The following is a 27788-nucleotide window of genomic DNA, read 5'->3' on the forward strand; positions in this document are numbered from 1 at the left end:
AGTTCAGTCCATGGGAGCAGGGTTTCATCGCGAGCTTTGTTTTTCCCCCGTTTCTCCAAAATTACCTTAATAATATACGAAAATATATAAAGCTGCTCTTTCCCCTACACATGAACCAATCAGGGACGCTATAACACGTCAATGTGAGCAAGCAGAAAGCGGAGCCTGAGAGCCAGCCAACGGTGTCTTTAATTAAAGGTAGGGAGAGAGAGAGGGAGGGAGAGAGGGAGAGGGAGAGAGAGAGGAACGATCTCGGAGCGACAGACAGACACAAGAAAAGAGAGAGCGAGAGAGGTTGAGTGAGTGAGTGAATGAGTAAGTGAGAAACACATTTAGGATACTTCCAAATAAGCGTAACACTAAACGGATGAAAAATGACTAGTCAATTGGAAGAAGATATCCACGACCGGGGAGACAGTAAGAGTAAACCGCCCACCCTGCTCTCCTCCTACTGCATCGACAGTATTCTGGGCCGACGGAGCCCCTGTAAAGTCAGGCTGATAGGGGCGCAAAGTTTGACAGCTCTACCCGGGAGACAGGAGGACGACAAGCAGACGGAAGGTAAGACAACCACCGCTAAACGTTCATGAAAACACGCGTGACTTCCCATCTGCGGAAAGGTTTACTAGATGTTCCGGGAAAACGTTTTCGGTGTTCAATATCGGCAATACGGTGTGTGTCTATAACATGTTAATAAACCGTCAACAGCACTGGGCTGACTGCAGGGTGCAGATAAAAGTTAGCAAATAATGGTCAGTCAGAACCGAAAGGGTTGTGTGACTGTGTTGAAAATTGGATATTTGTCACTTTTAAGCACTTTTTCAGAGACCAAAAGTCAACTTTATCGTCGCTACGATATACATACTCTAATGTGCATGAAACTGTAGACAGAAATAATACATTATCAAGTCTATTCGAACATTATCAATGATGCCTTGTGCGAAGCTTTACGTTGAACTATGCGCAGGCTTGTTGACACATGTCGCTTCAACCTCTCCGTACGTCTGTCCCCCTCCCCATAGGCTCAACTAAAGACAACCTATCCACAGACATCCACCTTCCAACAAAGCTGCGCCAACTCTACGGACCAGGCGGGAAGTATCTGGACCACGGACGGGTTTTAGTTCACGACCTCGATGAGAAATTGGATAGGGAAAGGCTTCTGGTGGACCAAGCCTGCGAGAGGCTCAAAATCAACCAGGCTCCACAGGTGAGCATCAGCCGGAGCAAGTCATACCGGGAGAACGCGTCCCTAAGCCGGGGAGAGGGAGGTCAGAGCCCCACTGGTGTGCCGGAGGATGGACCCGGGCTGAGACTAGGGCTGATGAAGTTCGAGGACGCGGGGAAAGAAGAGGAGAGCTGTGGGGAAGCGATGGGTCTCTCCCCGAAGGACGAGGAGAGGGAGAGCATGCACGCCGGGGATGGAGACGTGAGGGACGGCGAGGACAGCGTGTGTCTGTCGGCAGGCAGTGACTCGGACGAAGGGATGCTAAAACGCAAGCAAAGAAGATACAGGACTACATTCACCAGCTATCAGCTGGAGGAACTGGAGAAGGCTTTCCGGAAGACACACTACCCCGACGTCTTCACCAGGTACAGTCACAGTCCATTGTCAAGCCAAACGTGTAGGAGTGGGCAAGAGAACTGTCACACAGGCTACAGCACAAACTCAAACAAACAAAAACATTTATTCAACGTACATACAACAATGTAACCCAACCAATTCTCATAACATTTCGTTAAATACACGATTTGGATAGACGTTTCTATTGCATCTTACAATTTATCGTGTAGGCTACATCAATTGTATGCTACATAAACGAGCAGCAAGTAGCAGTAGGCTGTTATAACAATGATAACAATAGTAATAACGGAATAATTACAGTTGGTAAAAAATAACGTTGTTTTATCTTTACGGGGCCTGAGATACAAATACCAGAGGCAAACATACATCTCCGGAAATTGTGAAAGAATTTCACAAAGCTGGTGTATATTATATTTTTTTTACATATTTGCACGAATTGAGTGTGAGATTGGGTTGGACATGAGATCAATTCATGCATAGGCCTGGCCTGCAAGTTGTAATTTCTGATGCATATTTTAATCTAGATATGTCTGGGGTAACAACATTAAAACCCTTTATCACAATGCCATTTATGTTATTATTATTATTATTATATTTTGGTTTGTTTGTAGAAAACAGTAAATTGTTTATCCACTGATAATGTAATTCAGCCCGTCTATAATTTGACACAGGCGCATTGACAGGTATACGGTCTAACCGAAACCGGGCCAAACCGGGAACACCAAACCGTTTTGTCACAGTTACCTCTTCTCTTTGTTATCGGTGATATGGATATTATTCTCGAAGGGAAAATAAACTGCTTGCAGCTCGATTTACCGTGTTTAATTATGTTCTATTCAACGCTAATTACGTTTCTGGGCATACCCAAGCTCAATGGTATCACACACACACACACACACACACACACACACACACACACACACACACACACACACACACACACACACACACACACACACACACACACACATACACATACACACACATACACATACACATACACACACACACACACACACACACACACACACACACACACACACACACACACACACACACACACACACATTAGCTGGTGCAGGCTACGCATCTGGAGGGAAAATACATACAATTCGACAGCAGTCTACACAAATCCACCTGTTACTGACTTTCACGCAAAGGCAAATCAGTTTTGTGAATGAAGCTTTATGAAGAGCTGTGAGTCACTGCGGCTGGTCTGCATGAGGTTTTTTTGTGTGGACATAAATGAGTTGGTGCTATTGAATGTATAGAGGTGAATTCCAAATATAAGTATTTTTTTCAGCCAAACATGAAAGCCTAATATTGTTCTATAAAACAAATATATTTAGCTAACCCTTGTGTTTTCAGGACCCCATGAACATGTAGCTTTGAATATTTAGATTTGAGATGACATTTTTCTTATTATAATTGTATACTATTACAGAATGTAATATTACTATGCAGTTGTGAATTTACAACAGGATTCAGAATGTCAGACACAATTAATTCCCATCCATATATACCTATATATATATATGTGTGTGTGTGTGTGTGTGTGTGTGTGTGTGTGTGTGTGTGTGTGTGTGTGTGTGTGTGTGTGTGTGTGTGTGTGTATATCAGACAGGCAGGTGGATTCTGTTAGCCAATCGCTTTCAGCAAGGTAAATCATCTATAGGACCAACGACACATTTAAGATGGTGAATAGAACATATGACGTTTTAAACAATTGAGTAATCGATTTTAAAAAGATGATTTAACACTGGCAACATGAAGCAAATAATACATAGGCTATTGTTGATCAATGTTTGTGTATCTATTTGCGTTCAGTCTTTTTATTAAGGCGAAATTGTGGTAATCAATGTGTGTAGCCTATAGACTTCTCTTTCAGCCAAGCACTCGATGGCTTTGTAATAGTTTGGATAGCGTTATTTCCACTGACTCTAAAGAAAAACCGTTGTGTAAGGGAGCTATTATGGCGAAGAAAAGACAGATTACAATAAAATCAACCCGACAATTCCTCTCAAACCTTCGCAGGGAAAACAGCACAAAGGACCTTCATTTCGCTGTGGGTTTTCCATGTCTGAAAAATAACTATTTTCTTGTATTGTTACCAGTGAGGCTAGGACAGAAGAAAAACAGCCTAGCTCCCGGTCACAAAAGGTAACCTATTTCCTGCCTTTTCAGAGAGGAGCTTGCGATGCGGCTGGATCTGACCGAGGCGCGCGTGCAAGTAAGTGGCCTTTTAACGTTTTATTGCTGCAATTATGGCTGTCTGTCGCTTTCAACTAAAACGCCTTAACACTTCTACATTTCACATGGGTAATTGAAATATATAGGCAACCAAATTAGAAACGAATATAAAGGCCAGTACCACTTACAATAAGATGTCATGAAATAATACCCAATTTATTATTAGGCGATTCTAGTTTATGTTATAAAAATTTAAAATAAAACATCCAATGCATATGTATACAATGTTGGCCAATAGTATAATTTCAAAGCATATTCAGATTTACACACCTTCTTAGGCTATGTAATAATAATTTTACAAAGTCTATAATTATTTTTATTTCCAATATGTTTACATTATTATTTATCTATTTTTGTTGACATGATGCATACACCAAACAAAGTATGCTACAATTCAGATTTTTTTTTGTACCTTTATTTAACTAGGCAAGTCAGTTAAGAACAAATTATTTTCAGTGACGGCCTAGGAACAGTGGGTTAACTGCCTTGTTCAGAGGCAGAACGACAGATTTTTACCTTGTCAGCTCTTGCAACAAGTCCAACGCTCCAACGCACTAACCACTAGGCTACCTGCTGCCCCACCTTACCAGACAGTAGCCGGAGAAAAGTCTTTATGAGAGTCTGAGTGATATATTAACCCAAAATGTGTTAAATGACCCCAATCGCTGCGTAGCGAAGCTCCTTCCTGTTATTGGAAGTTATCACATGCGCCAAGGGACGTTTTAACGGCAATTAAGCGGAAACGGACGATTTATACAAGCGCACTTAGCGTGAGAGCAAACATGGGCTATTCTCAGGGAGAAAATGGTGTTTGAATTCCCATTGCCGGAATGAGATAGGGGAGAGGGAGAGTGACAGAGAGTGAGAGAGAGACTATTTGCACATCAGTTCAACACTGTATATAGACATAATATGACATTTGAAATGTCTTTATTCCTTTGGAACTTTTGTGAGTGTAATATTTACTGTTCATTTTTATTGTTTATTTAACTTTTGTTTTTTTTATCTATTTCACTTGCTTTGCCTATAAAGCACCTTAAATTGAATTGAGAGCGAGAGAGAGCGAGAGAGAGAGAGTGACAGAGAGCGAGAGAGAGATGGAGAGAGACAGAGAGAGAGAGAGAGAGAGATGGAGAGAAACAGAGAGAGAGAGAGAGAGAGAGTGACAGAGAGCGAGAGAGAGAGAGAGAGAGATGGAGAGAGAGAGAGAGATGGAGATAGAGAGAGAGAAGGGCAGAAGGGTGGCTGGGATAATGCTATTTGATTTCCCATTTTGTGATTGCAATAGAGACGCATTGAACCGATGCTTTGCACTTGGAGCCAATGAGAGAGACCATTAAAGGTGTTTGTTCCCCCCCTCTTTTCTCTCTCCCCCTCCTATCCCATCTCTCCATTGAGAGCGTGGCTTGCATATCTTAGCCCGGGGCTCATAACCAAAGAGACAGTTCAAACACGGCGATGCTCCGTCTGGGGTTATAGCCGGTATAAAACAACAGATGTCCCCTCGCAGAACTGTAGGTGAACAAGGCACTTAACGGGCGCATCGGGAGGTGATAAAAACTAATAAATTCCCGAGGGGCCATGTAATGCTAAACACTTTCAACGGGAATGGCGTGTGTGCTTGTGTGAGTGTGTGTGTGTGTGTGTGTGTGTGTGTGCAGGGCTAATATCGTTCACTTTCTCTTACTGTTGACATTTGTAGACCTCCTGTCTCAAACTAGGAAAGGGGGGAGGGCGTGGGAAAGTTAAATATTCTTTGGAAATGACTTGTTCCACATTTTGAAGAATTTAATTTAAAGCGCATTAGTCTAATTGCTATTGGACTCTGTTCAGCCGTTATTCTCCCCACCTTTTGTGAACACAATTCTTAATTACCGTGTGCCACACCGATCTCAGTCTCTCAGTTAGACTGCAGGGGGAACTGATTTTAATTAGTTAACTTTAAACTAACTGACCGAGAGGGTGCGCGGGTTTTAGTGCACGTGTAATTACCGCTGACTTTCAGCCCGTCTGTCACCTCATCAACTGGTAGATGGGATCTTCCGTTGGTTGACACAGGAAGTTGCGACGGATAAGGCTCAACGTGTCAGAGGGTTTCCCTGGATTCCAAACAACCTTATGTCACCACGTACACTACATGGCCAAACTATGTGGACACGTGCTCGTCAAACATCTCATTCCGAAATCATGGGCATTAATAGGGAGTTGATCTCGCCTTTGCTGCTATAACAGCCTCCACTCTTCTGGGAAGGCTTTCCTCTAGATGTTGGAACATTGCTGCTGGGACTTTCTTCATTTCAACCACAAGAGCATTAGTGAGGTCAGGCACTGATGCTGGGTGATTAGGTCAGGGCTCTGGGCTCTGTGCAGGCCAGTCAAGTTCTCGACAATATCGACAAACCGGAAAGGCCCTTCCCCAAACTGTTGCCACAAAAGTTGGAAGCACAGAATCGTCTAGAATGTAGCATTAAGATGTCCCTTCACTGGAACTAAGGGGCCCGAACAGTTCTTGTGCTGATGTTGCTTTCAGAAGCAGTATGAAACTCAGTAGTGAGTGTTGTAACTGAGGACAAACGATTTGTACTCACTACTCGCTATAGCACTTGGCAGTCCTGTTCTGTGAGATTGTGTGGCCTACCACTTTGCAGCTGAGTCATTGTTGCTCCTAGATGTTTCCACTTCACAATAACAGCATTTACAGTTGACCGGGGCAGCTCTAGCAGGGCATACATACATTTGACGGACTGACTTGTTGGAAAGGTAGCATCCTATGATGGCGCCACGTTAAAGGTCACTGAGATCTTCAGTCCGGGCCATTCTACTGGCAATGTTTGTCTATGGAGATTGCATGGTTGTGTCCTTGATTTTATACACCTGTCGACAACGGGTGTGGCTGAAATAGCCAAATCCCCTAATTTGAAGGGGGGTCCACATACTACCTAGCTAGCTAGCTAATGTTAGCTAGCTAACGTTACCTAGCTGAAGTTGACACAAGCCATTTCAGTCTGCTCTAAATTGCTTGCAGTGAGACAGAAAAACATCACCCAGATAATAATTGACAGGTATGTTTTCACCATTACTACAGATAAATGTCTTGATTCTATCAGTTCAAAAGATATGACCCATATATTAACATATATCACACTTTACACATACCTGTAAATCAAATTGTGGGCCATACTCATGAGCCACTAAACCTAATGAGAATGCCAGTGTTGTATCAAACAGCCCGTTCCATCTCATCCCATGATGCTCTATTGGATTGAGGTCTGGGGACTGACCAGGTCTGGGGACTGACCAGGTCTGGGGACTGACCAGGTCTGGGGACTGACCAGGTTTGGGGACTGACCAGGTCTGGGGACTGACCAGGTTTGGGGACTGACCAGGTCTGGGGACTGACCAGGTCTGGGGACTGACCAGGTTTGGGGACTGACCAGGTCTGGGGACTGACCAGGTCTGGGGACTGACCAGGTTTGGGGACTGACCAGGTTTGGGGACTGACCAGGTCTGGGGACTGACCAGGTCTGGGGACTGACCAGGTTTGGGGACTGACCAGGTTTGGGGACTGACCAGGTCTGGGGACTGACCAGGACACTCAAGTAAACTGATTTCACTGTAATGTTCCAGGTGATGTTTTTCCACTCCTCGGGTTCCACAGTGTTGGTGATGGCGTTCCCACTGGAGCCGCTTCTTCTTGTTTTTAGCTGATAGGAGTGGAACCCGGTGTGGTCGTCTGCTGTAATAACCCATCCATGACTAGGATTGAGGAGTTGTGCTCACCGTGATGGCGTTCTGCACACCACTGTTGTACTGTACCGTTATTTGTCTGTTTGTGACGCGCCTGTTAACTTGCACGATTCTTGCCATTCTCCTTCGACCTCTCTCATCAACAAGCTGTTCTCGCCCACAGGACTGCCGCTGACTTGATGTTTTGTGTTTGTCGCACCGTTCTCAGTAAACCCTAGACACTGTTGTGCGTGAAAAGCCCAGGAAGCCGGCCGTTTCTGAGATAGTGGATCCAGCGTGCCTGGCAACGACGATCATACCACTCTCAGTCACCTTGGTCACTTGTTTTACCCATTCTAATGGTCAATGGAACAGTAACTGAAGGCCTCGATGCCTGTCTGTCTGCTTAAAATAACAAGCCACAGCCAAGTGACTCACTGTCTGTAGGAGTGATCCATTCTAGTGAACAGGGTGGTGTACCTAATAAATACAAATACAAATATCCAATAATCTGCACGGTGAGTGTATGTTACAGCGTCTCTGCTGTAAAGAAACATTACAGTATTAAGCTGGCAACTCTGGTGGTGGTATAATGCTGTACATTAACAGGGAAAAGTTTTACAGAGTATTCTATGCTCTTCACTCAATCTACAGAAACTAAACCTACATAATTACATGTAGCCTATATGTTCTAGCTAACCTCTGACCTCACTCCCGCTGTCTTTCCACAGGTGTGGTTTCAGAATCGTCGTGCTAAGTGGCGTAAGCGTGAGAAGGCTGGTGTCCAGACACACCCCTCTGGCCTCCCTTTCCCCGGTCCCCTTTCTGCCACGCACCCCCTCAGCCACTACCTGGACGGGGTTCCCTTCTCCACACATCCCCACCCCGCCATGGAGTCTGCCTGGACCGTCGCATTTCCTGGTCTAGCTCCTCACCATAGCAACCACTCGGCCCAGCACCAAGGGACACCGCTGGGCCTTGGAACATTCCTAGGTGCAACTGCCATGTTCCGTCACCCCACCTTCATCGGGCCCACCTTCGGCAGGTGAGATAATAGGTACCTCTACCTACGTAACCCTGTAAACCCATAGATGTAGACAGAGGAGCTCAAAAACCAATAAAATCATGGGCAGCGTCATTGAGGAATTTAACCATTTACAATAATAATAATTGGGTGAGGCTTCCCAAGGGTTAAGGAAGGATCACATAATTAAATCCGGGTCACCAAGAGGAATCAGCCAATGAATTATATTCTAACCAATATCATCACCTCACACCCGTACTGTCCACTACAACACCAATACGTCTGTACTGTCGTCTACCTATAAAAACACCACAAACCTGTACTGTCCTCTATAACACCACCTCACACCTGTACTGTCCTCTACCTATAACACCACCTCACACCTGTACTGTCCTCTACCTATAACACCACCTCACACCTGTACTGTCCTCTACCTATAATACCACCTCACACCTGTACTGTCCTCTACCTATAATACCACCTCACACCTGTACTGTCCTCTATAACACCACCTCACACCTGTACTGTCCTCTATAACACCACCTCACACCTGTACTGTCCTCTACCTATAACACCACCTCACACCTGTACTGTCCTCTATAACACCACCTCACACCTGTACTGTCCTCTACCTATAACACCACCTCACACCTGTACTGTCCTCTATAACACCACCTCACACCTGTACTGTCCTCTATAACACCACCTCACACCTGTACTGTCGTCTACCTATAAAAACACCACAAACCTGTACTGTCCTCTATAACACCACCTCACACCTGTACTGTCCTCTACCTATAACACCACCTCACACCTGTACTGTCCTCTATAACACCACCTCACACCTGTACTGTCCTCTACCTATAATACCACATCACACCTGTACTGTCCTCTATAACACCACCTCACACCTGTACTGTCCTCTATAACATCACCTCACACCTGTACTGTTCTCTACCTATAACACCACCTCACACCTGTACTGTCCTCTATAACACCACCTCACACCTGTACTGTCCTCTACCTATAATACCACATCACACCTGTACTGTCCTCTATAACACCACCTCACACCTGTACTGTCCTCTACCTATAATACCACCTCACACCTGTACTGTCCTCTATAACACCACCTCACACCTGTACTGTTCTCTACCTATAACACCACCTCACACCTGTACTGTCCTCTACCTATAATACCACCTCACACCTGTACTGTCCTCTATAACACCACCTCACACCTGTACTGTTCTCTACCTATAACACCACCTCACACCTGTACTGTCCTCTATAACACCACCTCACACCTGTACTGTTCTCTACCTATAACACCACCTCACACCTGTACTGTCCTCTACCTATAATACCACCTCACACCTGTACAGTCCTCTATAACACCACCTCACACCTGTACTGTCCTCTATAACACCACCTCACACCTGTACTGTCCTCTACCTATAATACCACCTCACACCTGTACTGTCCTCTACCTATAATACCACCTCACACCTGTACAGTCCTCTATAACACCACCTCACACCTGTACTGTCCTCTATAACACCACCTCACACCTGTACTGTCCTCTATAACACCACCTCACACCTGTACTGTCCTCTACCTATAATACCACCTCACACCTGTACTGTCCTCTATAACACCACCTCACACCTGTACTGTCCTCTACCTATAATACCACCTCACACCTGTACTGTCCTCTACCTATAATACCACCTCACACCTGTACTGTCCTCTACCTATAATACCACCTCACACCTGTACTGTCCTCTATAACATCACATCACACCTGTTCTGTCCTCTATAACATCACTTCACACCTGTACTGTCCTCTATAACATCACCTCACACCTGTACTGTCCTCTACCTATAATACCACCTCACACCTGTACTGTCCTCTATAACACCGCCTCACACCTGTACTGTCCTCTATAACACCACCTCACACCTGTACTGTCCTCTATAACACAACCTCACACCTGTACTGTCATCTATAACACCACCTCACACCTGTACTGTCCTCTATAACACCACTTCACACCTGTACTGTCCTCTACCTATAATACCACCTCACACCTGTACTGTCCTCTATAATACCACCTCACACCTGTACTGTCCTCTATAACACCACCTCACACCTGTACTGTCCTCTATAACACCACCTCACACCTGTACTGTCCTCTACCTATAATATCACCTCACACCTGTACTGTCCTCTATAACACCACATCACACCTGTACTGTCCTCTACCTATAATACCATCTCACACCTGTACCGTCCTCTATAATACCGCCTCACACCTGTACTGTCCTCTATAACACCACCTCACACCTGTACTGTCCTCTACCTATAATATCACCTCACACCTGTACTGTCCTCTACCTATAATACCACCTCACACCTGTACTGTCCTCTATAACATCACCTCACACCTGTACTGTCATCTATAATACCATCTCACACCTGTACTGTCCTCTATAATACCACCTCACACCTGTACTGTCCTCTACCTATAATATCACCTCACACCTGTACTGTCCTCTACCTATAATACCGCCTCACACCTGTACTGTCCTCTATAACACCACCTCACACCTGTACTGTCCTCTACCTATAATATCACCTCACACCTGTACTGTCCTCTACCTATAATACCACCTCACACCTGTATTGTCCTCTACCTATAATACCACCTCACACCTGTACTGTCCTCTACCTATAATACCACCTCACACCTGTACTGTCCTCTATAATACCACCTCACACCTGTACTGTCCTCTATAACACCACCTCACACCTGTACTGTCCTCTATAACACCACCTCACACCTGTACTGTCCTCTACCTATAATACCACCTCACACCTGTACTGTCCTCTATAACACCACCTCACACCTGTACTGTCCTCTACCTATAATACCACCTCACACCTGTACTGTCCTCTACCTATAATACCACCTCACACCTGTATTGTCCTCTACCTATAATACCACCTCACACCTGTACTGTTCACTACCTATAATACCACCTCACACCTGTATTGTCCTCTATAACACCACCTCACACCTGTACTGTCCTCTACCTATAATACCATCTCACACCTGTACTGTCCTCTATAATACCACCTCACACCTGTACTGTCCTCTATAACATCACCTCACACCTGTACTGTCCTCTATAACATCACCTCACACCTGTACTGTCCTCTATAACACCACCTCACACCTGTACCGTCCTCTACCTATAATACCACCTCACACCTGTACTGTCCTCTACCTATAATACCACCTCACACCTGTACCGTCCTCTACCTATAATACCACCTCACACCTGTACTGTCCTCTATAACATCACCTCACACCTGTACTGTCCTCTACCTATAATACCACCTCACACCTGTACTGTCCTCTATAACACCACCTCACACCTGTACTGTCCTCTACCTATAATACCACCTCACACCTGTACTGTACTCTACCTATAATACCACCTCACACCTGTACTGTCCTCTATAACACCAACTCACACCTGTACTGTCCTCTATAACACCACCTCACACCTGTACTGTCCTCCACCTATAATACCACCTCACACCTGTACTGTCCTCTATAACACCACCTCACACCTGTACTGTCATCTATAATACCATCTCACACCTGTACTGTCCTCTATAATACCACCTCACACCTGTACTGTCCTCTATAACATCACCTCACACCTGTACTGTCCTCTACCTATAATACCACCTTACACCTGTACTGTCCTCTACCTATAATACCATCTCACACCTGTACTGTCATCTATAACACCACCTCACACCTGTATTGTCCTCTATAACACCACCTCACACCTGTATTGTCCTCTATAACATCACTTCACACCTGTACTGTCCTCTATAACATCACCTCACACCTGTACTGTCCTCTACCTATAATACCACCTCACACCTGTACTGTACTCTACCTATAATACCACCTCACACCTGTACTGTCCTCTATAACACCACCTCACACCTGTACTGTCCTCTACCTATAATACCACCTCACACCTGTACTGTCCTCTACCTATAATACCACCTCACACCTGTACTGTCCTCTACCTATAATACCACCTCACACCTGTACTGTCCTCTACCTATAATACCACCTCACACCTGTACTGTCCTCTATAACAACACCTCACACCTGTACTGTCCTCTATAACATCACCTCACACCTGTACTGTCCTCTATAACATCACCTCACACCTGTACTGTCCTCTACCTATAATACCACCTCACACCTGTACTGTCCTATATAACACCACCTCACACCCGTATTGTCCTCTACCTATAATACCACCTCACACCTGTACTGTCCTCTACCTATAATACCACCTCACACCTGTACTGTTCACTACCTATAATACCACCTCACACCTGTACTGTCCTCTATAATACCACCTCACACCTGTACTGTCCTCTATAACACCACCTCACACCTGTACTGTCCTCTACCTATAATACCACCTCACACCTGTATTGTCCTCTACCTATAATACCACCTCACACCTGTACTGTTCACTACCTATAATACCACCTCACACCTGTATTGTCCTCTATAACACCACCTCACACCTGTACTGTCCTCTACCTATAATACCACCTCACACCTGTACTGTCCTCTATAACACCACCTCACACCTGTACTGTCCTCTATAACATCACCTCACACCTGTACTGTCCTCTATAATACCACCTCACACCTGTACTGTCCTCTATAACATCACCTCACACCTGTACTGTCCTCTATAACATCACCTCACACCTGTACTGTCCTCTATAACACCACCTCACACCTGTACCGTCCTCTACCTATAATACCACCTCACACCTGTACTGTCCTCTATAACATCACCTCACACCTGTACTGTCCTCTACCTATAATACCACCTCACAACTGTACTGTCCTCTACCTATAATACCACCTCACACCTGTACTGTCCTCTATAACACCAACTCACACCTGTACTGTCCTCTATAACACCACCTCACACCTGTACTGTCCTCCACCTATAATACCACCTCACACCTGTACTGTCCTCTATAACACCACCTCACACCTGTACTGTCCTCTACCTATAATACCACCTCACACCTGTACTGTCCTCTACCTATAATACCATCTCACACCTGTACTGTCATCTATAACACCACCTCACACCTGTACTGTCCTCTATAACAACACCTCACACCTGTACTGTCCTCTATAACATCACCTCACACCTGTACTGTCCTCTATAACATCACCTCACACCTGTACTGTCCTCTACCTATAATACCACCTCACACCTGTACTGTCCTCTATAACACCACCTCACACCTGTATTGTCCTCTACCTATAATACCACCTCACACCTGTACTGTCCTCTACCTATAATACCACCTCACACCTGTACTGTCATCTATAACACCACCTCACACCTGTACTGTCCTCTATAACACCACCTCACACCTGTACTGTCCTCTATAACACCACCTCACACCTGTACTGTCTTCTATGATACCACCTCACACCTGTACAGTCCTCTACCTATAACACCACCTCACACCTGTACTGTCCTCTACCTATAACACCACCTCACACCTGTACTGTCCTCTATAATACCACCTCACACCTGTACTGTCCTCTACCTATAACACCACCTCACACCTGTACTGTCCTCTACCTATAACACCACCTCACACCTGTACTGTCCTCTATAACACCACCTCACACCTGTACTGTCCTCTACCTATAATACCACCTCACACCTGTACTGTCCTCTACCTATAACACCACCTCACACCTGTACTGTTCACTACCTATAATACCACCTCACACCTGTATTGTCCTCTATAACACCACCTCACACCTGTACTGTCCTCTACCTATAATACCACCTCACACCTGTACTGTCCTCTATAACACCACCTCACACCTGTACTGTCCTCTATAACACCACCTCACACCTGTACTGTCCTCTACCTATAACACCACCTCACACCTGTACTATCCTCTATAACACCACCTCACACCTGTACTGTCCTCTACCTATAATACCACCTCACACCTGTACTGTCCTCTATAATACCACCTCACACCTGTACTGTCCTCTACCTATAATACCACCTCACACCTGTACTGTCCTCTATAACACCACCTCACACCTGTACTGTCCTCTACCTATAATACCACCTCACACCTGTACTGTCCTCTACCTATAATACCACCTCACACCTGTACTGTCCTCTATAATACCACCTCACACCTGTACTGTCCTCTACCTATAATACCACCTCACACCTGTACTGTCCTCTATAACACCACCTCACACCTGTACTGTGTCGTGTCTTTGGCTATGCCGGATTAAGTGATATGACATGCTAACTTATAAAATTATTTCTCTGTAATTAATATTACCTGATTAAGCTAATCATGTAAATGTAATTAACTAGAAAGTCGGGGCACCACAGAAGAACGTTTATAGAGCTGTTATCTTCTGAATAAACTCTTAAAATACGTAGTAATATTTTACATCGATAGCAGTCAATCTTATCTTATTTTCAATCTCATCATGAAAGTTATAAATTCTTGGTTATCTTCACGAACCCTGGCTAACAAGTTGAATCAGCAATACAAAATTGGGTTTAATTATTTATTTACTAAATACCTAACTAATCACACAGAATTACAAATACACAGAATTCATATGATGTCATACAGAAAACGTCCTGGTGGACTGAGCCTGTATCATGGCTGGTTACACAAAGGAAAAGGGGGTTGGGCTTGAATGAAAGAGCGGGAAGATTTAGGAACACAGAAACAGCAGCTATGCTATCGTAAATACATTATCTTATGCATTCTAAATTACCGCCCATTTGGAAAAGGAAAATGCAATAAATATTTACTCTGAGCTGCGCTTCGGTAGATTGGTCGTAGATGCTGGCCGTGGTTGGCCAACAGATCTTCCTGTTGTGTAGTGGAAGAATGTCAATGGTGGTGGTATCTTCGTCTTGTTGTTAGACTGGATCCGTCGTCCGTCCTTTCCTAGCCCACGTTAGCAGCGGCTAACTCAACGGCTAGGAAGTATCACTTCTGTAGTGAATAAGCTCAAAGTTCATACCAGTTCATACCATAGCTCACGCCGAGGTTGGCTTAGTTCTGTTCTTGATATGTGTCTGTCCTTATAACGTAGAGGCTGCAGTCCTCACGTACTGGAACCCGGAATGTCTTTTCGTCAAAGACTAATATAGTGGAGAGGGGAAAGGAGGGGTTTCATCGTTTATAACCCCATGTCTCTTCACAGGGTTGGCCACTGATCGGCAGGGCACTTTCCCTATGAAAACCCAATTCTCTCATTTGGAAGCTAAAATTACATTTAATCTCCTAACAAACAATTTCAATATCAAACATTTCAATTGCATAACAATTCCATGTGACTCTGATAACTAGAGGGTGTATACTTTCTCCGGTACAGTTTATGTTGTCCTGCCATCAATCATAATGTCTCAGATAACAATGAACTGACATACATACTCATTACGTTATCAAGCATATTTCCAACTGGTTTTATTAACAAAAGATGGTTCCTTTCCCCATTTGTTTGATGTTCCCAGACTCTCTATATTTAACACAGGCTATTCCAGTCCTTCAGTAGGGTCAGAGAGAGAGGGGAAGGGAGAAGGTATTTATGGGGGGGTCATAAACCTTACCCACAGGCCAACGTCATGACAACTGTCCTCTATAACACCACCTCACACCTGTACTGTCCTCTATAACATCACCTCACACCTGTACTGTTCTCTACCTATAACACCACCTCACACCTGTACTGTACTCTACCTATAATACCACCTCACACCTGTATTGTCCTCTATAACACCACCTCACACCTGTACTGTCCTCTACCTATAATACCACCTACATTTACATTTACATTTACATTTTAGTCATTTAGCAGACGCTCTTATCCAGAGCGACTTACAGTAGTGAATGCATACATTTCATACAATTTCATACATATCATACATGTTTTTTTTCTGTGCTGGCCCCCCGTGGGAATCGAACCCACAACCCTGGTGTTGCAAACACCATGCTCTACCAACTAAGCTACAGGGAAGGCCACCTCACACCTGTACTGTCCTCTATAACATCACCTCACACCTGTACTGTCCTCTATAATACCACCTCACACCTGTACTGTCCTCTACCTATAATACCACCTCACACCTGTACTGTCCTCTATAACACCACCTCACACCTGTACTGTCCTCTATAACATCACCTCACACCTGTACTGTCCTCTATAACACCACCTCACACCTGTACTGTCCTCTACCTATAACACCACCTCACACCTGTACTGTCCTCTATAACACCACCTCACACCTGTACTGTCCTCTACCTATAATACCACCTCACACCTGTACTGTCCTCTATAACACCACCTCACACCTGTACTGTCCTCTATAATACCACCTCACACCTGTACTGTCCTCTATAACATCACCTCACACCTGTACTGTCCTCTATAATACCACCTCACACCTGTACTGTCCTCTACCTATAATACCACCTCACACCTGTACTGTCCTCTATAACATCACCTGACACCTGTACTGTCCTCTATAATACCACCTCACACCTGTACTGTCCTCTACCTATAATACCACCTCACACCTGTACTGTCCTCTATAACACCACCTCACACCTGTACTGTCCTCTATAACATCACCTCACACCTGTACTGTCCTCTATAACACCACCTCACACCTGTACTGTCCTCTACCTATAACACCACCACAAACCTGTACTGTCCTCTATAACACCACCTCACACCTGTACTGTCCTCTACCTATAATATCACCTCACACCTGTACTGTCCTCTACCTATAATACCACCTCACACCTGTACTGTCCTCTACCTATAATACCACCTCACACCTGTACTGTCCTCTACCTATAATACCACCTCACACCTGTACTGTCCTCTATAACATCACCACAAACCTGTACTGTCCTCTATAACACCACCTCACACCTGTACTGTCCTCTATAACACCACCTCACACCTGTACTGTCCTCTATAACACCACCTCACACCTGTACTGTCCTCTACCTATAATACCACCTCACACCTGTACTGTCCTCTACCTATAATACCACCTCACACCTGTACTGTCCTCTATAACATCACCTCACACCTGTACTGTCCTCTACCTATAATACCACCTCACACCTGTACTGTCCTCTATAATACCACCTCACACCTGTACTGTCCTCTACCTATAATACCACCTCACACCTGTACTGTCCTCTATAAAATCACCTCACACCTGTACTGTCCTCTATAACACCGCCTCACACCTGTATTGTCCTCTACCTATAATACCACCTCACACCTGTACTGTCCTCTATAACACCACCTCACACCTGTACTGTCCTCTACCTATAATATCACCTCACACCTGTACTGTCCTCTACCTATAATACCACCTCACACCTGTACTGTCCTCTACCTATAATACCACCTCACACCTGTACTGTCCTCTACCTATAATACCACCTCACACCTGTACTGTCCTCTATAATACCACCTCACACCTGTACTGTCCTCTACCTATAATACCACCTCACACCTGTACTGTCCTCTATAATACCACCTCACACCTGTACTGTCTTCTATAACACCACCTCACACCTGTACTGTCCTCTACCTATAACACCACCTCACACCTGTACTGTCCTCTACCTATAATACCACCTCACACCTGTACTGTCCTCTACCTATAATACCACCTCACACCTGTACTGTCCTCTATAACATCACCTCACACCTGTACTGTCCTCTACCTATAACACCACCTCACACCTGTACTGTCCTCTACCTATAATACCACCTCACACCTGTACTGTCCTCTATAACACCACCTCACACCTGTACTGTCCTCTATAACACCACCTCACACCTGTACTGTCCTCTATAACATCACCTCACACCTGTACTGTCCTCTACCTATAATACCACCTCACACCTGTACTGTCCTCTATAACACCACCTCACACCTGTACTGTCCTCTACCTATAATACCACCTCACACCTGTACTGTACTCTACCTATAATACCACCTCACACCTGTACTGTCCTCTATAACACCACCTCACACCTGTACTGTCCTCTATAACATCACCTCACACCTGTACTGTCCTCTATAACATCACCTCACACCTGTACTGTCCTCTACCTATAACACCGCCTCACACCTGTACTGTCCTCTACCTATAACACCGCCTCACACCTGTATTGTCCTCTACCTATAATACCACCTCACACCTGTACTGTCCTCTATAACACCACCTCACACCTGTACTGTACTCTACCTATAATACCACCTCACACCTGTACTGTCCTCTACCTATAATACCACCTCACACCTGTACTGTCCTCTACCTATAATACCACCTCACACCTGTACTGTCCTCTATAACACCACCTCACACCTGTACTGTCCTCTACCTATAATACCACCTCACACCTGTACTGTCCTCTATAACACCACCTCACACCTGTACTGTCCTCTATAACACCACCTCACACCTGTACTGTCCTCTACCTATAACACCACCTCACACCTGTACTGTCCTCTATAACACCACTTCACACTAGTGACCGTCAACATCCTTAATCATCCTTACTATTCCACTTCGAGGAAAATAACATTGAGTCACTGACGTGGCCCCCCGCTGCTCACAAGGACTGTCTACCTGTGTAAGAACACTTTTCATCGACTACAGCTCAGCCTTCAACACCAGAGTGCCATCCAAGCTCATCACTAAGCTCAGGGCCCTGGGTCTGATCCCCGCCCTGTGCACCTTGGTCCTTGACTTCCTGATGTTCCAATCCCAGATGGTGAAGTTAGGCAACAACACGTCCGCCATTGCTGATCCTCAACACAGGTGCCCAACAAGGGTCCGTGCTCACCCCCGCACGTCACCAACTCAATCATTAAGTTTGCTGTTGACAGAACAGTGGTAGGCCTGATTACCAACAACGACGAGACAGCCTTCACGGAGGATGTGAAAGCGCTGGAGGAGTGGTGCAAGGAAAATAACCTCTCAATGTCAACAATATAAAGGAGCTGATCGTGGACTACAGGAGACAGCAGAGGGAGCATCGACGTGGATGGGGCTGACAGTCGCAACTCAACAATTATATATGTGGTATTTGACACGCGCACTGCGGGCCCTTCTGACTGTAGGCAATGCGACTTAAAACAATCCAAAGTTTATCCTCTGTCACCAAATCATTCTGATGTAGTAGTCTATTTTTATTGACTTTATTTATTTCTCTATGGACAAGAGCGTCATCATTATCATTAGCATCATCATTAGCATCATCCTTAGCATTATCATTAGCATCATCATTATCATCAGCATCATCATTAGCATTAGTGGCGCTAACGGCTACATAAAGACATATAGGTCAAATAGGTTTTTTCCTCTTCAGAAAGTTTGTTCATTTTTGGTCAATTGCACATTACTGTTTGAATAAATTATGATAGGAATAAATGTGAAGAAAAAAGTGAAACGAACGTCACCAGGTAAAAAATGTCATTGGTAACCTTGGCAACCAATTAAAAATGCCATTGGTAACCTTGCAACCAATTAAAAATGTCATTGGTAACCTTGGCAACCAATTAAAAATGCAAATCCAAGTCAAACAGTCGCAAGAAAAAAAAAGTACCCTGTCCTGAACCTTAGTCACTGTTACTAGCCTCCACCCAGTACCCTGTCCTGAACCTTAGTCACTGTTACTAGCCTCCCTCCACCCAGTACCCTGCCCTGAACCTTAGTCACTGATACTAGCCTCCACCCAGTACCCTGCCCTGAACCTTAGTCACTGTTACTAGCCTCCACCCAGTACCCTGTCCTGAACCTCAGTCACTGTTACTAGCCTCCACCCAGTACCCTGTCCTGAACCTTAGATACTGTTACTAGCCTCCACCCAGTACCCTGTCCTGAACCTTCGTCACTGTTACTAGCCTCCACCCAGTACCCTGCCCTGAACCTTAGATACTGTTACTAGCCTCCACCCAGTACCCTGTCCTAAACCTTAGATACTGTTACTAGCCTCCGCCCAGTACCCTGTCCTGAACCTTAGTCACTGTTACTAGCCTCCACCCAGTACCCTGCACTGAACCTTAGTCACTGTTACTAGCCTCCACCCAGTACCCTGTCCTGAACCTTAGTCACTGTTACTAGCCTCCACCCAGTACCCTGCCCTGAACCTTAGTCACTGTTACTAGGCTCCACCCAGTACCCTGCCCTGAACCTTAGTCACTGTTACTAGCCTCCACCCAGTACCCTGCCCTGAACCTTAGTCACTGTTACTAGCCTCCACCCAGTACCCTGCCCTGAACCTTAGTCACTGTTACTAGCCTCCCTCCACCCAGTACCCTGCCCTGAACCTTAGTCACTGATACTAGCCTCCACCCAGTACCCTGCCCTGAACCTTAGTCACTGTTACTAGCCTCCACCCAGTACCCTGCCCTGAACCTTAGTCACTGTTACTAGCCTCCACCCAGTACCCTGCCCTGAACCTTAGTCACTGTTACTAGCCTCCACCCAGTACCCTGACCTGAACCGTAGTCACTGATACTAGCCAGCTACCACCCGGTACGCTACCCTGCACCTTAGAGTCTGCTGCCCTATGTACATAGAGTAATTGAACACTGGTCACTTTAATAATGTTTACATACTGTTTTACCCACTTTATATGTACCGTGCCTTCAAGAAAGTATTCATACTCCTTGATATTTTGTTGTTATAGCTTGAATTCAAAATGGATAAAAAAAATAAAATTCTCACCCATCTACACCCAATACCCCATAATGACAAAGTGAAAACATGTTTTTTAAAATTTTGCAAATGTATGGAAGCTTAAATACAGAAATATCTCATTGACATAAATATTCACACCCGATACTTTGTAGAAGCATCTTTGGCAGTGATTGCAGCTGTGAGTCTTTCTGGGTAAATCTCTAAAAGCTTTCCCCACCCGGATTGTGCAACATTTGCCCCTTATTCTTTTCAAAATTGTTAAAATTCTGTCAAATTGGTTGATGATCATTGCTAGACAACCATTTTCATGTACAAGTAGATTTGAGTCAAAACTGTAACTCGGCCACTCAGGAACATTCACTGCCTTTTTGGTAAGCAACTCCAGTGTAGATTTGGCTTAGTGTTTTAGGTTATTGCCCTGCTGAAAGGTGAATTTATCTCACAGTGTATGGTGGAAAGAGGACTAAACCAGGTTTTCCTCTAGGTTTTTGCCTGTGCTTAGCTCCATTCTGTTTCTTTTTATCCTGAAAAAGTCCTTAACGATTACAAGCATACCCATAACATGATGCAGTCACCACTATGCTTGAAGTGGTACTCAGTAATGTGTTGCATTGGATTTGCCTCAAACATAATACTTTGTATTCAGGACAAAAAGTGAATTGCTTTGCCACATTTTTTGCAATATTACTTTTGTGCCTTGTTGCAAACAGTATGCATGTTTTGAAATAAGTTGATCTGTACAGGCTTCCTTCTTTTCACTCTGTCAGTTAGGTTAGTATTGTGGAGTAACTACACAGTTTTCTCCTATCACAGCCATTAAACACTGTAAATGTTTTAAATTCACCATTGGCCTCATGGTGAAATCCCTAAGTGGTTTCCTTCCTCTCCGGCAACTGAGTTAGGAAGGATGCCTGTATTGATACACCATCCATTAATTTAGAATTTAAGGCCCACTTAACCAGCATGGTTATCACAGCCTTCTGCAGCGATACGTCATCCCATCTGGTTTGCACTTAGTGGGACTATCATTTGTTTTTCAACAGGACAATGACCCAAAACACCTCCAGGCTGTGTAAGGGCTATTTGACCAGGGAGAGTGATGGAGTGCTGCATCAGATGACTTGGCCTCCACAATCACCCGACCTCAACTCAATTGAGATGGTTTGGGATGAGTTGGACCGCAGAGTGAAGGAAAAGAAGCCAACAAGTGCTCAGCATATGTGGGAACTCATTCAAGACCATTGGAAAAGCATTCCAGGTGAAGCTGGTTGAAAGAATGTCAAGAGTGTGCAAAGCTGTCATCAAGGCAAAGGGTGGCTACTTTGAAGAATCTCAAATATAAAATATATTTTCATTTGTTTGACACTTTTTCGGTTACTACATGATTCCGTATGTGTTATTTCATAGTTTTGATGTCTTCACTATTATTCTACAATGTAGAAAATAGTAAAAATAAATAAAATCCATTGAATGAGTAGGTGTGTCCAGACTTCTGACTGGTAATGTATATATACAGTATATATTCCGGACTCTGACATAGCTCGTTCTGATATTTCTTAATTTCGTAAATGTTTTACTTTTTTATTATGTGTGTATTGTTTTGTATTGCTAGGTATTACTACACTGTTGGAGCTAGAAACACGAGCATTTCCCTGCACCTGTGATAACATCTGCAAATCTGTGTACAAGACCAATAAACTTTGATTTGATTTGACAGAGCAGGCTCCCCCGACGTCTACCTTTGTTGGTTTCAGTAAGATGGAAGTGTGCTAGTTTACAGCCCTTAACGTTGCTCATGAGACTGTGTGTGTGTGTGTGTGTGTGTGTACATGGCATCAGAAACATTATCACTCTGCCTTGTCAGTGTTGACAGTAATTAGCTGAGTGTGATGTTGATACACAAGCTGTTACCTGAAGTGCCAAACAGACATACACACTCCAAACACGTGTACCTGAAGTGCCAAAACAGACATACACACTCCAAACACGAGAATCTCAATAGTTTAAGGCGCTTCCTCTCCTTATCGCCTTTTTTGTTTATTTGCGCTGGTTTGAAAATGCTGGTGATCACAATCTGGTCTAACAGTCTCTCCTCTCTCATCCCCCCTCACTCTTTCTTGCTGTCTCTCTCAGGCTCTTCTCCAGTATGGGCCCTCTGACCAGTGCTTCCACTGCTGCCGCACTCCTCCACCAGCCTGGCCCGTCCATCAAGACTCCCTCCATCCCTCCCCCGGTCCTCTCTGACCCTTCCTCCTCCCCATCGCCCTCCTCCTCGGCTGCAGCAGACCGCAGGGCCTCCAGTATTGCAGCTCTAAGGATGAAGGCTAAAGAGCACTCTGCTCAGATCACCCAGATCCACATCCTGCCCAGCGGAGCTCCAGGGAAGGAGGTGTGCTGAACAGCTGTTATCCCAAGCCTTTCTCTTTCTCCTGGACTTTTGTCCCTCACCTGTCCCCCTCTTACCTCTCATACCTCTGGAGTGGTGGGTGGATCCAAACCTAACCTCTGACACCATGAACTCTGATCTTCTGACTGCCCCTCCCCCTCCCCCACCCCCTCCCCTTCCCCACACCTCTTAGCCCCAAACAAAAAGCACAACCAAATTCAAAGAGCACTGGCAAACCGGAGCACTGTTTATGCATGTGTGTGTGTGTGTGTGTGTTTTTTGGTTTGTGTGTGTGTGCGTGTGTGTGTGTGTGTGTGCGTGTGTGTGTGTGTGCGCGCGTGTGTGTGTGTGCGCGCGCGCGCGCGTGTGTGTCTGTGTGTGTGTGTGTGTGTGTGTGTGTGTGTGTGTGTGTGTGTGTGTGTGTGTGTGTGTGTGTGTGTGTGTGTGTGTGTGTGTGTGTGTGTGTGTGTGTATGTGTGTGTGAGAGCATCATTATCATCACCTCTCCAGGTCTCCTGATTGAACTTAATCCTTAGCTATAGATCCATTTCATCAAGAATCCCTCTGACACACACACACACACACACACACACACACACCAACGAACCTCCATATTGTTTTAACCCCTTCTCTAGCTCATGCTTCCTGTTTCACTAAGTCCACTTTTTTTGTGACAGATTAAAAACTACGAACTCAGGGGGGGTCAACTCAAATGACACTTGCTGCTTGGACACACACACACACACACACACACTTTCTCGAGTCCAGAGAGAGAGCAAGAACCAGAACTAAAAACAGTTGATTCAGTGGACCACGTGAACCCAGTGCCAAAGCAGAGTCTGAGGTCTCCATCCAAGCCAAAGCAACCTGTCCACAAACCTTCCTGTCCTACCCTGCAACCCAACCTGAACCTACTGGCTCAATCTAACCTGCATCACGTTTCTTCTCCTGTCTTCATTTTCACTTCCTCACTAAGCAGCACATGATTGATCCTTTTGGAGTAAACAAAATATCATTTTCAGGCTTTCAGCAAATTGAGTTTTAATTTAAGGACAAATGACATACATTTTTGATTCTGTCCGGTGACTTATGGCTGAAGTGAGAAAGTAAACTGGTGTAAATATTATTGTAAAAAATTAGGGGGAAAACTAACAAAAAAATGATCATTTTCAAAAAACATAGCCTTGCATATTTGAAAAGAGACCATGCGTGAGAAGTTGCACTCGGTGTTACGTTGTATGGATTGAGATGTGGCCCTGAGACTTCCCCCATGGTTATGAGCTATCATAGGTTTTTACATTACAATTCATGTGGAAACTGTTCCCCAACAGATTGAGTGCAGGGTGTCATGTAAAAATGTTCCCCACAGGGCAGGATTTTTTATTATTGTTAAAGTGATTGTACATTTCCTGGTTTAATAATAGATAGAAAAAAAACATAATTTAATAAATGAGTGGTGAAATTAAATATTGCTTAGATTATTATTTCAATCCATTATAGAACTGACAGAAGCCAGGAATTGTAAACATGTGAAATAGAATTATAGAATTATAGAACTATTAATAAAATTGTTATAATTAAACTGATGTTTTAAGTCTTGCTTAAAAAATTGCTTAGAAATGATATAGATAGACCTAGGCTTATGACTGCTTCAAATCCAAATAATTGTACAGTTATACCATAAAGAGTGATTCTAATGCAGTTTTAATGACGATTTAACGTGGAATTGCAATTTTTATAACATTTCATTTTTCGATTCTGACCCACTAGCATTTCATATCGAATTAACCTTTATTATAAGTAATTCACGAATGTTCATATTATTTAACATTCATGTGAAATTTCAAAAGTCGTTTGGAATTAGGTCCAAAATGCATCTTAATTGTTTTCCAAATGAATTTAAAAAAGAGAGGCTCACCAGAGGATAAAATAATGAAGTTGTGAGTGTGAGGAACTGAGAACGGGAGAATAGCGCTACCGGTCTAATTTGTATGGTGGCTGGCCACACTGGACAGGCCAACTGAAAGAGAAAATAGATTAGCTGCAGTAATGACAGATAGAATTCAAGGTCGCTGTGTGCGTCTGGTCTCTCCAGCCGAGTTGACAAAATACAGACCCATATATTCATGAGCAGAATCCCCACATGTGAAACGGGCGACAAAGGCGAGGGGTTTTCAATTAGATCGCCCACTTTATCCGGGACCCTCTTTACAAAACGCGCTTTAAAAGCTTTTAAAGGCGCTAAATTGGTGTTAACATCTGTAATGCCATGTCGATGGAAGCGAGTCCCTTTGTCATTAATGAAGTAACAAATCACTTAATAATAAAGACTTGCTCTAAAGTCCCCCCCTCCCTCCCTGCTTCCATCCATCCCTCTATCCACGACTTAATTCCCCAAATCCCTATAAAGGGTTCTATTAGGGACCATCAATGCGCTTCCTTTCACCGAAATAATTCTCAACCGTTTTACCCGTCCATGGTTTCGGACCAAAGCGCGTGAAATTACCTCTCGGATTAATTTAGTCCTCTTTTATAGTCTCGCTCTACACCTGCTAATCCGAGACAGAATGACATCAGATCACATGAGCGGGAATAATAAAGCAATCAAATATGGAGATGGTGTGTGTGGGAGAGAGAGAGAGAGAGGGAGAGGGAGGGAGGGAGAGAGGGAGAGGGGGAGAGTGGGAGTGAGAGAGGGAGAGGGAGAGGGGGGAGAGTGGGAGTGAGAGAGGGAGAGGGGGGAGAGAGGGAAAGAGAAAGAGAGAGAGGGAGGGAGAGTGCGAGTGAGGGAAAGAGAGAAAGAGCTAGAGAGGGAAAGAGAGAGCGAGAGAGAGGGAGAGAGAGAAATGATCTCAACTTTCTCCAGCTGGATCAGTCCTAATTCGACACTTAATATTCCCATACAGCGCGCTAAGGACACCCCTTGGCACCCGCCTCGAGCCCGCATTACGCGCCGTCTCACTTGCCAAACACGCATGACAACCTCACACTCGTTCTCTGCGTTCAAAGGGGCATTATGCAAAAGAAAGACTGAAATAAACGAATAAACCAATTTTCTCCTGTGTGCCCAAAACCCTCCCCTTCTACGTGAACTCTGAGTGTTTTGAAATTCTCCTGAAATAGGATGTTATATGAGATTGTCCGGGGCGCTTTAATCTTATTGTGCACATTACTAATGAATGGCAAACCAATTTGCCCCTAATATCTGGGGAATGCCTGGGGCTTCGCAGGAGGCGGGTGACCCGCTGCGCTCGAGGCTTTCACTTTCTTTTCAGAGTGACAAGACTGAAATGAGTTGTCGTAGCCGCGGGCGCGCGCCTTCTGGGTCCTATGAATTCTCACTTGTTGTTGGGTGCGCGCACAATAGTCTGTAGCCTTGGCATAGCCTGATGGCCTGCAGATTGGACATAGGGCATAGGCTATAGGCTCTGAGATTCAAACGACTTTGAATTGGCCAAAGGCTAGGTCTTTAAATCGAATAATGAAAATTCTCTTTTAAGATAGGTCTATGAATAGTGTCTGAATACAATCAAATTACATTTTCAAATAGAAAAAAGAGACTATGGGCACGACCACAATCTTCTTATAAAGGTTGCCTATTAGATGTCTAAAATTGCTTTCCACAATGACCCACCCATTTTCATCATCTCCATCCCTGCTCTCTCTGCAGGACTGATTTGACCGCTGATTTCCGCTTCTCCAGGACCCCCATCTCCCAGCGAGCCTTTCCGAGAGAATAGCTCCAATCAGTCCTCTCCTCACCCATCTCACTCCTCACCCCGTCCCCGGGAGAGGCTCTCTTAAAGCCCCTTTGATGAAGCCACCTCGCCTCCCCCTAGGACTAGCGACGCAGGCTGATGAGAGGAGTTTGGGAGAGAGATGAGATGGAGGGGAATAAAGGAGTGAACAGCTGATGAGAGGAGTTTGGGAGAGAGATGAGAT

General features: G+C 44.6%; 1 protein-coding gene across 3 annotated transcripts; it reads left to right on the top strand.

Moving 5' to 3' along the window:
• The first annotated feature begins 257 nt into the window (after window positions 1-257).
• On the top strand, window positions 258-27788 carry LOC115195386 (aristaless-related homeobox protein). 3 transcript variants are annotated; one of them, XM_029755191.1, is made up of 6 exons: window positions 258-561; window positions 1023-1593; window positions 3770-3815; window positions 8293-8606; window positions 23594-23849; window positions 27517-27788. In XM_029755191.1, the coding sequence occupies exons 1-6, from the start codon at window positions 375-377 to the stop codon at window positions 27520-27522; spliced, it is 1380 nt and encodes a 459-aa protein (XP_029611051.1). In that variant the 5' UTR covers window positions 258-374; the 3' UTR covers window positions 27523-27788. The 3 variants fall into 3 exon arrangements, with proteins under 3 accessions (XP_029611051.1, XP_029611050.1, XP_029611052.1); XM_029755190.1 differs by lacking the exon at window positions 27517-27788 and having other exon boundaries at window positions 23594-23953; XM_029755192.1 differs by lacking the exon at window positions 27517-27788 and having other exon boundaries at window positions 8293-8618; window positions 23594-23653.

Source organism: Salmo trutta, chromosome 6 (genome assembly GCF_901001165.1).
Source record: "Salmo trutta chromosome 6, fSalTru1.1, whole genome shotgun sequence".
Lineage (NCBI taxonomy): Eukaryota > Metazoa > Chordata > Actinopteri > Salmoniformes > Salmonidae > Salmo > Salmo trutta.